The sequence below is a fragment of the Eptesicus fuscus genome, chromosome 13 (genome assembly GCF_027574615.1).
Source record: "Eptesicus fuscus isolate TK198812 chromosome 13, DD_ASM_mEF_20220401, whole genome shotgun sequence".
In the NCBI taxonomy this organism is placed as follows: domain Eukaryota; kingdom Metazoa; phylum Chordata; class Mammalia; order Chiroptera; family Vespertilionidae; genus Eptesicus; species Eptesicus fuscus.
Window position 1 is genome coordinate 66,718,961 of NC_072485.1, and position 12,806 is coordinate 66,731,766.

Below are 12,806 nucleotides of genomic sequence, written 5' to 3' on the forward strand. Positions count from 1 at the left end.
CCACCATCCAAAGTCAAATCTTCTCTCATCACCATGAGTCCTCTTTAGTCTTTTTTTTTTTTAAATATATTTTATTGATTTCTTACAGAGAGGAAGGGAGAGGGATAGAGAGTTAGAAACATCAATGAGAGAGAAACATTGATCAGCTGCCTCCTGCACACCCCCTACTGGGGATGTGCCCGCAACCAAGGTACATGCCCTTGACTGGAATCGAACCTGGGACCCTTCAGTCCGCATGGCCGACGCTCTATCCACTGAGCCAAACCGGCCAGAGCCTTCCTCTTTAGTCTTTACTCTCCCCCAACCCCCTTCCTCCTGCTCAGTACAGTTACCACCATACTGTTATCTGTGTCTATGAGGTTTTTGTTTGTTTTTTATCTGTTCATTTGTTGCTTTTAGTTTTATATCCCACATATGAGTATAATTATATATGGTTCTTAACTTTTTCTGTCTGAATTTTTTCACTAGCATGCTCTGAAATTTTAAAGTAATTAATTTGGCCAACACATTTATTTTTACTGTTATATTAGCAATATTTTATCTATCTGAATTTTTAATTTTCAAATTTTACTCTGGACTAAAAGGGACCAAGTTTTAAGACATCACATTTCTATGTAGCATGGAGGTACCATACTCCACAAACAGGAACCTGAAATAAAGTAAAACAAAACCAAAAAAAAATGTTGTCCACTAAAGAATCTTAATACAGTATGATTATCTACATAAGGGATTAAACCTGTGCAATTCTCTGGCTCTCTAAGGGCTATAACATATTCCACTTAGATAAAGATTAATATATATGACTGTTTCAAAATAATTAGGCTGAATAACTCAAAGGAAATAATTTTTTAAATGCAATCACTGATAATGAAAGTATTCCTTGATTCTGTGAAAGAATAAACATCATGTTCTGTATGAGGGACACAGTCTACTTCCAACTAAGGCCACATAGTTACTCCAAACTTTCCTCATGGCATTTTTCATTTCTGCATTTCTCAGGGTATAGATTATGGGGTTCAACATGGGAGTTATGAAAGTCAGAACCACAGTCATGGATTTATCAATGGGAAAGGTGGAATTGGGCCTTGCATACAGGAAGATACAAGGGACAAAGAATAAAATGACCACGGTTATATGGGACGCACAGGTGTAGAAGGCTTTGCGTTTTCCTTCCAAACCATGTGTCTTAAGGGAGTGTAATATGACCCCATAGGAAATTAAGAGAAGGAAGAAGGTGACAGTGCAGATTGCTCCTCCATTAGCTATCATAGAAAGTCCAACGAGGTAGGTATTGGTGCAAGCAAGTTTCAATAAGGGATACACATCACACACAAAGTTGTCAATGACATTGGGGCCACAGAAAGGGAGCTGATAAATAAAGAGAAATTGAACCAACGAGTGCAGAAAGCCTCCAGTCCAGGCCATCAACAGCAGGAGCACACATACCCGCCGATTCATGATGATCAAATAATGAAGAGGTTTACATATGGCTACATATCGGTCATAGGCCATCACCACCAGAAGAATGACTTCAGCACCAGCAAAGAAATGATCTATAAAGACTTGAGTCACACAAGCCTGGAAGGAAATAGTTTTTTTCTCATAGAGCAAGTCTACAATCATTTTGGGAGCAATGGCAGTAGAATAGACAGTATCTATAAATGATAAGTAAGCCAAGAAAAAGTACATGGGGGAACCCAGCGATGGGCTGGACATGATGGTCACCATGATAAGCAGATTGCCCATTACTGTCACAATGTAGATGAGTAAGAATGCAACAAATAGTACTTTTTGCCCCTCAGGGCTTTGTGTGAGCCCCAGGAGAATAAACTCAGTCACATTGTTCCTACTTCCCATGTGTTCTTCTGAAGATGTTGGACCTCAGGTGTCAGAGGCTGCAAAGAAAAGGGCCAATAATGAATTTAAGAGGATCACAAGCTTTATGTCAAAAAATGGAATGCCTTATTCAACAATTTTTGTTCCATGGGGCCTCACACGGGGTAACTCTTTAGAAAATGAGAGTTTAGAGTCTCCTCCCACAATTACTCCATTCATTTTTATTTCAGCTACATTACATTTCTTGTTTCAACTACAATGATGAGAATTCAGAATTCTAACTTGCAGGCAAATGTGCATGGGCATATCAGTGAGATGATCTACTGAACAATAGGAAAGCTGCTTTCTTCAGAATATCTCTCACAAAGACTAAATTTTTTTTAAGCCTACAGCACCTGGTATTCCCATGCAGTCTCCCATCCAAGTACTAACCAGGCCCGACCCTGCTTAGCTTCCGAGATAGGACGAGATCAGGCACGTTCAGGGTGGTATGGCTGTAGACAAGACTGAATTTTTTGACATCATATTTCACTTCCTGTTTCCGTGAATGCTTCTTGACATTCTGAGATCTATCTACCATGAAAACAATCACATTTCTAATAACTTTACTTATGTATTTACATAAAGTAATACCTAGTATTGGAGCATAAAATTATAGGCTGACATTTAGATAACTGCCTTTCTGAGTTACTTTACTTTTCACAGCAGTGAAAGAACCAGGCACATCATGAGTGCTTATCAAATGTTTATTAAACTTCATTTTATTACACTGAATTTTAAAACTCACAAAAGAGCAACATTCAATAAAGTATTAAATTATTCCCAACCAAGAAAGTATAATGAAAGCAATGTTGTTGTTGTTTTTAGAACACACTCGCCACACACATACATACACAAACTGAATTGACATTTATTACAACCTAGGTTATTGGAGGGGAAAAATGGATAATACAAATCTAAGTGCCTGGCTACTACATTGACATTTTTCTTTACAAAATTATTTATAATTTATTATCTCTAACCATAGCTCAATTCAGAAGGCCAAAATAGAGATTTTAGGTAAAATCATGGTATAGTGGAAGTAATTCTATGCTAAAAATCTGGAAATGCTATTTGATTTTGCTCAGTCATCTTGAAAAAAATCACACCCTACTCTTTCCAGATGTATGCATTTCTGAATTCTTGTCATTGACACTTTTATCCTAAAAGACATGCTAGCACTTTTGCTGGTTGACCATCTTTATATTAATCAGATGAATTACTATATGTTAAAAGTTATTTGATTATCAAAGTAGTTAATCAATTAAACCAGTTATTTTGTTCATATTGCTAGTTCTTGGTTATCTAAGTCTGTGTAGAATATAAGGCATTTATTTTCATTGAGGAAAATAAATCACTTGCTGGGCCTTTCAAATATGATCCAGAGCCAATTTACTTGTAATGTGTGCAACTTCATTTTGGCAGAATTATTTTAAGTGTGCTCTGTTTCAGTGTCTACATTTGCAGACTATTTGTGAAGGGCAGGAGATTATTCTAGGAGATTTGTGCTTCTGGGCAAGCCAATTTGTACTCAAACATCAGAAGGAGAATAAAAGTGTAGAAAAGAGATAACTCGGAAAAGGCAGATAGAAACCAGCAAAGACCATAAACTGAATGGAATATGCTTTGAAATTGGTAAATAATTTGGTTTGAGGAGGCCTGAATGAGTTCGGAGTAAAGGAATTTCAGGTTTCCTGGACTGTCAGTACAGAGGTGAACTGGAGCATAACTTAGCATCAGTATCAGAGCTGCCTCAAGGAATCTTCATATTTTCAAATCATAGAAAAAGGAAAAAATCAAAATCTAAACTTTAAGATATATTAGTATAAGAGACTAACTGCCTAAAGGTATTCCATCTTCAGAGCTTCTTGAAGTTCATTGCATATAATTAAATAACTTCATCACAGTAATGAAGCTATAGCTGCATTGGTAATGGAAAATAAGTACTCACAATTCATAGGAGTTGTCTGAGGACCCAGGAGATCAACTTCCAGTAGGAAGGTCTGCCACCTTCACCTGTTGAGTACTTATAACACTTACTTGTTTAGAGCTGTGCTTCCCAGTCATCTGTTGGGTCTGTCAGGATAGTAAACATATCTTATTAGTAACTGTATCTACAGAATCTTTGATTGTCCCTTACACACTTTAAGCAATCAATAAACATTTGACTGTCAAAAATGTTCTTATGAGCATGTAATTAAGATTCTAAACTATTGAAAGCTATTAATTTTTTCAGAATGATATAAAATTCTATGCTTTATCAATGTTGTATTTTATTAAATATACATGTATCTGCTTCAAACATTTGTGAGATTCTTCAAATCTCCTAACATTTTCAATTAGAACAAATAAATCATTAAGGAATGCTCAACAATGTAAATCCATGATAACTATCCCACAATGACAATTAAAACAAGATAAGTAGATCTATACTATGCCAAATTCAACAACACAAGGCAGAAAATATGAACCACTTACATGGTATGCAAGGCATAAAATACTGGGAAGGACTTTCAACCAGCAAGATATTAAAAAAAATGTAGATTCTGAAATTTTGAGTTTCAGTCCAGATCTTTTTAAAACATAGAATCACAACCCATGCCTAAATGTTTCTATTTAACTGTCTATATGGTGAGATCTGTTTCCCAATTAAGCAATAGGTTTTTTAAATGATTGAGCAAGTGACCAGAAAAAAATGATGCAACAAAAATGTTGAGGTCCTATTAAACACCGTTATCAGATTTTTAATAAAGATATATTTTAAAGAAATATCACATTTTCCAAGTCAATTTCTTCATAGTAAAGTGGGGAAAACTACCTATAAAGCCTGAGTGTGGCTGAACAGACTTTAGGGGCAAATAAAGAAGAACAACAATCAGAGAGGGTAAATTACTCAATATCATCTGTATAATGAGACTTATAATAGCATCTAACATGTAGGATGGTTTTAAGGATTAAATAGCACAACACAAACAAAGCTCTCTGAAGAAACGGATAGTAGTGATAAATGCACAACAATGTGCCATGTCTATTTTACAAAACAAAAAATACCCACAGAAATAAAATACCCACACAGAACCAGAACATTTAAAGATATTAATACAAGATAACAATTATAAAGAGCTACAGTAATCCTTACTATCATCATCAACATATTAAAATACAAAATATATAATTGTTGGATTCTACATACATTATTGTGAAGACCATATATGTCCACTTATATTGTTGCGTTATTTATGTTATGCTATGTGTTCTCTCCATTTCAGCATGCATTTAAACATCTCTAATACAAAATATTGGAGAAAGTTATTATCGTTGTATTTGTTCCATAATATTTTACAAAATGGATAAAGTGCGTGCAATTTCTTATTCTGGAGCTTCTGGCATAAAACATTTGAGATCAAATGATAAAACCTGCTTCTTTAAAAGATACATAATTCATTCAAGGTAAGTCCATCTATCCCTATTCTCAGAGCAGTTGAAGAGTGTTTGTGAATATGTTACCTGGGTTTTCTATTTCCTCTTCTGTCCCCTGCTCCAAATCCAGGCTTCTGCAATTCTGTCTTTGGTTCTGGAAGGTGAAGTTTAGTGTGATGCAGATAAGTCAGGATTGCCACCACATCAACCCAGGTATGACTGCAGAGAACAGATCGGGGTACACCTCGTCATTGCAGCTGGAAATGCTTGTCACATCCAGATATAGCTCTCTTTGCCTTTACAAAGCTTGACCATCTTCTTGAGCTTTCATAAAGATTTTACCATTTGGGTTATGACATTATCCAAAGTCTGGCTTTCAGAAGACACATTTGATATCATGGATAAATCACCATACTTGAAAGTTGTCATTGAGAATATGTATTAATAATCAAATTTAAAACCTAATTATTATGTTTAACTGACCAAATTAATTGACCAAACTTTTAATAGCATATTTAGTCAATAATGCAGAGAGCTGGATATTCAAAGAAATGGGTTTGTGTTTAATATTTTTAAAATAATCATATGACTGTTTTAATATGGTTCATGTCTAGCAAAGTAATCACTTTTATTTTACATCTTGACAGTAGTATTAATACCCACGGAGAAATCTCCTCCCAGTAAAGGAAGATATGACTGGGCACTTAATCAACAATGAATAACAAATCACTTTACTGAGTTGTTAAAACAGTTTGTCCCCAAGGCTGCTTGTTCAAAACTAAATTCACTGAGGAATTGTGCTCTAGAGAACTGAGACCTTCTGCATGATTCTTCCAGTGTATTCTATGTTTTCAGAGGCTTCTCCTGGCCAATCACCATGGGGAATTAAGTGAAAAAATAGCAATAGGACATCAAAGAGCAAATCATTTATTAATAACAAAATGCTAAGATTGTGTGAACAGCCTTTAAACACCCAAGAACCTGAACCAGAGAGGGAGGAGCTTTAACATCATTATGTACTGGTTCCTCTGACTGGATAATCACAGTGACCTATCTTCAACTTCACTGATTCCTTTTTCTATTTGCTCAGATCTGCTGTTGAGCCACTTAGTGATTTTTTTCCAATTATTGTACTTTCAACTCCAGAATTTATTTTTGTTCTTTTTCATAATTTTCATCTGTTTATTGATATAAATCATTTAGTGTTGAGACATTGTTTTATAGTTCTTTCCTTTAACTCCTGAGGCATGGTTTTCTTTAGTTCTTTGAATATTTTAACATAACTAGTCTGTCACTGATCTGACAAGTTTCCCGATTACTTGGAAGCATTTGACAAAATAAAATGATGACATGGAGGCAACCGATCATGTTTCTTTCACATGGATGTTTCTCTCTCCCCTCTCCTCTCTCTTCTCTTTCTCTCTCTCTTTCCCTTACTCTTCTCTCTAAAAATCAATAAACATAACCTCAACTGAGGATTTTTTAAAAATTCTTTAATCTTGCAAGCTCTTTGTAAATATTTTTCAGTTGTTCCTTTGAGGAGTGATATCTGTTCCTTTCAGGATAGTGATATACAGGTGGAGATTATCTTTTTTAATGAACACATTTTTTAAGGGGAAATACTGAAGGCATCCCCATTAATGCTAAGAATGAGTCAAGGTGTCCTTTATTCACAGTTATTATACCACTTTTTCCTCTATTAAGTGACATAATAATATAAAAATGAGAAATACGATATGAAATATTTGAAAGATATTAAAAAGCAAAATCATTAATGAAATCATTATCATTCAGCAATAGTCTAAAAAAGTTATTTAGAATCTTAAAGACCTAAATAAATAGAGATTTTTCCTGTTCTCAGATAGAATATTCAATGTGATAAAGATATCAATTCTTCTCTAAATTAGTTAGACATTTAATATACTATCTTCAAAATCTTAGTAAGTTTCTAAGATCTCCAAAATTATTCTAATACTTATATGGAAAAGAATTTTTGGAACAGAATTTGTTGTTTTCAATAAGACCATTGTGTGGTAGGTCTCTTATCAGATATCAAAATATACTTACATGACCTAAAATAATGTGGTATTGGCTTAGGAATAATTAACCAATCAAAGAAAAATAGTCTAGAACTAGATACACAAGTATTTGAACTTTAAATAGATTAAATATGACATCAGATTAGGAAAGTAGGTTAGTATATAAGGTAAGGAATATAAAACTCTAATCTCTACAATTTAAGGATACATACATGTGTAGTTAAACTATTTTTAACTATGGTTAACAAAAATTTCAGCATAGAGATTACCCCTGGAAAGAGGCAAAGGAATGGTATGCACGGGTAATTTTAATATCAATCATATTCTAGGTAGGAGGCTACAAAAATCTAGAAATAAATTGCATATATTAATGGTATGCATGAAAAAATACATAATAAAAATTTTTAAATATTTTTGTTGATTTTAAAGAGAGTGGATGGGAGAGGGAAAGAGAGAGAAACATCCATCAACTGCCCCCTGCACAGCCCCTACTTGGGACCAAGCCTGCAATCCAGGTATCTCCCCTGACTGGGAATCGAACTGGCAACCTTTTGGTGCATGGGACAACACTCATCCAATTGAGGCACACCAGCCAGGGCATAGTAAAATTTTAAAATAAGAAAATGTCTCTTTTTTTAGTTAGAAAAGAAAACTCTTACAAAACATAGATGATATTCCTATAATACAGTGAAAGCAATTCCATCTTCTTCCTAGTTCATGATGTTCTAGTATGGGTTACAGATGAGAAAAAAACCTGGTTGTTGTTGTTTTATATATAAAATTTAAAAACAAAATTTTGTTTATACCAAAATAATCTTTATTAAGTCTATAATTTAAATTATTTAAGTTGATTACAATTATTGCTGTGCAAAATAATACATTTCTTTACCCAATCTTCAGTATCATTAAGACAAAATAAGTTTTATGTACTCTTTGAAGAATGGCAAAAATGCACATAATATTTGGTGAGGAAAGGCATGAAAATATGTTTATGACTTGAATTAAAATGGTTCTCTATCCTCTAATCAAGAACTAGAATCTGTTTTCATTGTCAGTCATTCCACACAGGTTCATGTCAACCTGTGAACAACTCCAATATCCCATCTAACAAAACTGCTCACTGATTGTGTCTTTAACCAAATATGGGACCATCTCCCATCTAAACATCCTGAACTTCAAATGCATAGACATCTACCTAAAGAACAGAAGTAATCTTTTTAAATATATTTTTTTTAATTATTTCAGAGAGGAAAGGAGAGGGAGAGATAGAAACATCAATGATACAGAGTGGATCCAGAGACATGAAAGCATGGAACAGAGTGAGGGATCTCAGAGGGAAGGTGGAGAGGGTGGATGGGTGGGAGGTAATCAACCAAAGACCCTATATGGATATATGCATAACCCCTGAACACAGACAGTGGGGTGGTGAGGGCCTGGGGTGGGGGTTGGGGTTGGTTGGAGGGGATCGATGGGGGAAAATAGGGGACATATATAACACTTTCAACAATAAATATTTTAAAAAAAAAAAAAGAAAAGAAACATCAATGACAGAAAGAAGCACTGATCGGCTACCTCCTACACATACACACACACCCCACTAGGGATCAAGCCCCCAACCTGGGCACACATGATTCCCTGACTGGGAATCAAATCATGACCTCCTGGTTCATAGATGGACGCTCAACCACTGAGCCACACTGGTCAGGCCAAAAGTAATCTTAAAGATAAAATGCATAAGGCAGCTACAGAAAGCTGCTGTGTGGATAGGATAACAAACTAACTGACCCCAGAAATTTGTTCTAAACATTAGATGAATTGTTTTCTCATTATTTAGGGTAAAAGCAAATTTTCAAAGGTAGCTTATTTTTCAGTTTTCAAAGGGGAAAAAAAAGGCTCTTTCTTCTAAAGTCCCATTTTAAAGTAAAGAAAAGAGTTACAAGGTGAACTTAGTGTACTTTTCCTTGTATAGGACAAATACCTGTGCCTTTTATTCAACCTGCACAATTTCTCTATTAGATTGATTCTAACCTCAAAGGACAATTTATTCTACTTTTTCATGCCTTTGTGTAAATGAAGAAAAGCATCCCTAGAAACCCATTGAGTTGACTAAGTCATCCATTGTTACAATGGACTGCCTGTTTGCGCTTCAGAATTAGTAACAAATGCATTCAGTATGGATGACACGTGCTCATTCTATCTATAGCTCACTTTTTATGCCAGAGCTTTTTCACAGCATGTTTCACTTCTGAATTTCTCAAAGTGTATATCAAAGGATTCAACATGGGAGTGACAACAGTATAGACCACAGCTATGGATTTATCAATGGGGAAGTTAGAAGCAGGTCTAAGATACTGGAAAATACAGGGAACGAAAAAGAGGACAACCACCGCGATGTGGGAACTGCAGGTAGACAGGGCTTTGCGCCTCCCTTCCTGGCTGTGAGTTTTAAGGGAATTCAGGATGACTCCGTAGGAGACTAATAGAAAAATAAAGATGACCATACAGATTGTTCCACCATTGGCAACCACAGTGAAGCCTACAAAGTAGGTGTCAGTGCAGGCAAGTTCCAACAGAGGGTACATGTCACAGATGAAGTGGTCAATGATATTGGGGCCACAAAAGGGGAGGCTGTACACAAAGAGGAGTTGGACCAAAGAATGCACAAAACCTCCAACCCCAGCCACCACCAACAGCAGGATGCAAACCCGTCTATTCATGATGGTTATGTAGTGCAATGGCTTACAGATGGCCACATAGCGATCATAGGCCATCACCACCAGAAGAAAGACTTCAGCACCTCCAAATAAGTGTTCCAGAAAGAGCTGTCCCATGCAAGCTGAGAAGGAAATTGTCTTATGACTACGGAGTAAGTCTATAATCAATTTGGGTGAAATGGCACTGGAATAAGCCGCATCCGTGAGTGACAGATAGGCAAGGAAGAGGTACATGGGGGAGGCCAGGGAGGGGCTGGCAAGAACAGTCACCACAATGAGCAGGTTGCCCACCATTGTCATAATGTAGATGAGTAAAAATATGACAAATAATGCTTTTTGGCCCTCTAGATTCTGAGTGAGGCCCAGGAAAACAAATTCTGTCACATTGTTACTATGTTCCATTTAGTCTTCTCTAAAGCCTGTTTCAGTGATGAGAGGTCAGGAGAATGGGACCTGTAATGAAATTGTGAACACAACTATGAGTACATTATGTTTTGAAGTACATCTTCATTATTATACCTTTACAGAGGTTTACATACAATAAACATTTAGTAAATATCTATGAATTCTTCTTCCCGTAACACATTATACCTTCCATTGACAATTCTATTTCTCCACAGATTATTTTATTTGGGTTACAAGGAAAAGGTTCCATCTCTAAGTGAATTGTTTATAGAAAAGAGTATCAAAGGCCCAACCATCAGTCATTTATTTACTAGAGCCTTAAACTGTCAGTCCTGGGCACAGAGGCAGCAATGACTTACTGTCTGGTGGTGATCAAAAAAAACAAAAAGCTCTGAACAAATTGGCATAGAGTCAGTCCTCCAAGTTTATAGTATTTTTGGTGAGTACCTTTATAATATGATCTATTTCGCACCAAAAATAATGCCTCTTTTGGAATAACTCACTTAATACTATGATAATCCACTATTAGATATTCAGTCCTTTGTGTCTCAAAGGATGTTCAGTCTTCATGGATCTCTCATTAAATTTCAAGAGACTGGACTTTGCACTGTATCAAACTACAAAGTTCTTTAAGCACGTTGTTCTCTATAGCAATTACTTGGTTTGATTCTGCCTGTTGGCTCTTTTTGACTGTCAGCTTTTGAAGGAGTTGCAATTCTCTCCATTTGATCTTTGTCTATCCCACAACTCTTAACATAGAGACACAATTTAGATTTTCAGCAAATATTTTTTTAACTTATCTGACTCTTGACTATCACCAACAATTACATTAGCAGCTAGTTGTTTTTGTGGGGGTTTTTTCAAAGCTCTTAGGGAGAACTAGGTCATGAATGAGGAGAAGAAGAACACAGACACTGAAAAGAGAGATAAAGGACAATGATACATGGTTTTATTTATAATGCTTCCAAGACACTGAGAGTGCTCAAAACTAGAGCTTCGGTCCCAGATTCCAGACACCAGCAGACTCAAGGGAAAAGGCCAAGCTCAGAGTAAGAAGGCCTGGGTTTCAATCATTTCTAAATGTAATTGGAAGTCTGTCTCAGTTTGCTCATTGGAAAATAAAGGGCTTGAACTAGACAATCTCAGAAAGCATTCCCAGACATGCTATGAGACTTTTTGTGTAACCCTATTTTATGCTATTCTGCTGACTTGTTTTCATAATTTTATAATAAAATAAAAATTTACAAGCTTATCATTGTTCCCTGAAACATGCTATCCTGTGGTAAATGGGATTTTATAATGACAGAAACTGAATAATGATTACAAGTTACTCTGTTGTAGCACAGTGATGAATAACATGGACTCTGGAGCTGCGTTGCCTGTGTTGGAACCCCAGCTTTTCCACTTACCATGTGACCTTGGGCAACTTAATAAACCTCTCTGTGCCTCGGTTGCATAATTTTTAGAATAGGGCTACCAAGAGGGCCTGCCTCTTAGGTTGTTGTTTTATTACAGGTAGAGTACCTAGAATACAGTTGGCACCCAATAAAGGTGCAATAAATAAATGATATCTATCATCAATGTTCTTGAATGCTTCACTATGAGCACTGCATCAGAAGGAATCATCTGGATCTTTGTCAATGTATTAAGAATTATAGTTGGGCCCTAGCTTGTTTGGCTCAGTGGATGGAGCACCAGCCTGCAGACTGAAGGGTCCTGGGTTTGATTCCAATCAAGGGCACATGCCAGGGTTGTCAGCTCAATCCCCAGTGCGGGGAGTGCAGGAGGCAGCCAATCCATGATTCTCTCTCATCATTGATGTTTCTGTCTCTCTCTCTCCCTCTTCCTTCCTCTCTGAAATCAATAAAGATCTTTTTTAAATAATTATAGTTGGGCACAAGATGAGATTGTATGTCTCAGGATTATTTACTTGAGTAAAATGAGTACTAATATTTACTTGTGACAGAGCGTATTTTGACTGGAAGCAAGCAGAATAATGGGGGAAAGTGGGATCCATATATCATAGGAAAAACTAAAAATAGAAAACGGAAGAAAAAAGGATCAAATCAGGAAGGAGAAATTATATTTAAGAAATTACTATCCACAAGTAATAATATTAATATGATAATTACATGATATTAGTAGTCTTTAAGAAATCTTCTTCAGAAAGATTTTCTTACTTGATAAAGTGCTAGAAGTCCCTTCAGACTTTCTGGGCTTTCTTGGGAGGCATCCTGAGAAGCCATAACAAATAAACACAGAGCACATCTTAATAAGTAAAAGCAAAGAAAATTAGAAAAACACACAAACACACATTGATTCCTTGGTGTCCCCTACACCTGATGGTAAAAAA

The 12,806-nt window shown here is 35.9% G+C and overlaps 2 protein-coding genes and 1 non-coding gene across 3 annotated transcripts; all 3 read right to left on the reverse strand.

The window, feature by feature from the left end:
- Positions 1-903: 903 nt before the first annotated feature.
- On the reverse strand, positions 904-1,921 carry LOC103291010 (olfactory receptor 4A15). The gene has a single exon (XM_008146976.2). It carries the CDS (start codon positions 1,855-1,857, stop codon positions 904-906), a length of 954 nt encoding a protein of 317 aa, XP_008145198.2. The 5' UTR covers positions 1,858-1,921.
- Positions 1,922-2,219: 298 nt separating this feature from the next.
- On the reverse strand, positions 2,220-2,338 carry LOC114233553 (5S ribosomal RNA). Its single transcript, XR_008558054.1, has one exon. It is a non-coding gene; the product is annotated as a 5S ribosomal RNA (ribosomal RNA).
- Positions 2,339-9,538: 7,200 nt separating this feature from the next.
- Positions 9,539-10,450, reverse strand: LOC103291011 (olfactory receptor 4A16-like). The gene has a single exon (XM_008146977.3). The coding sequence runs from the start codon at positions 10,448-10,450 to the stop codon at positions 9,539-9,541; it is 912 nt and encodes a 303-aa protein (XP_008145199.3).
- Positions 10,451-12,806: the final 2,356 nt, after the last annotated feature.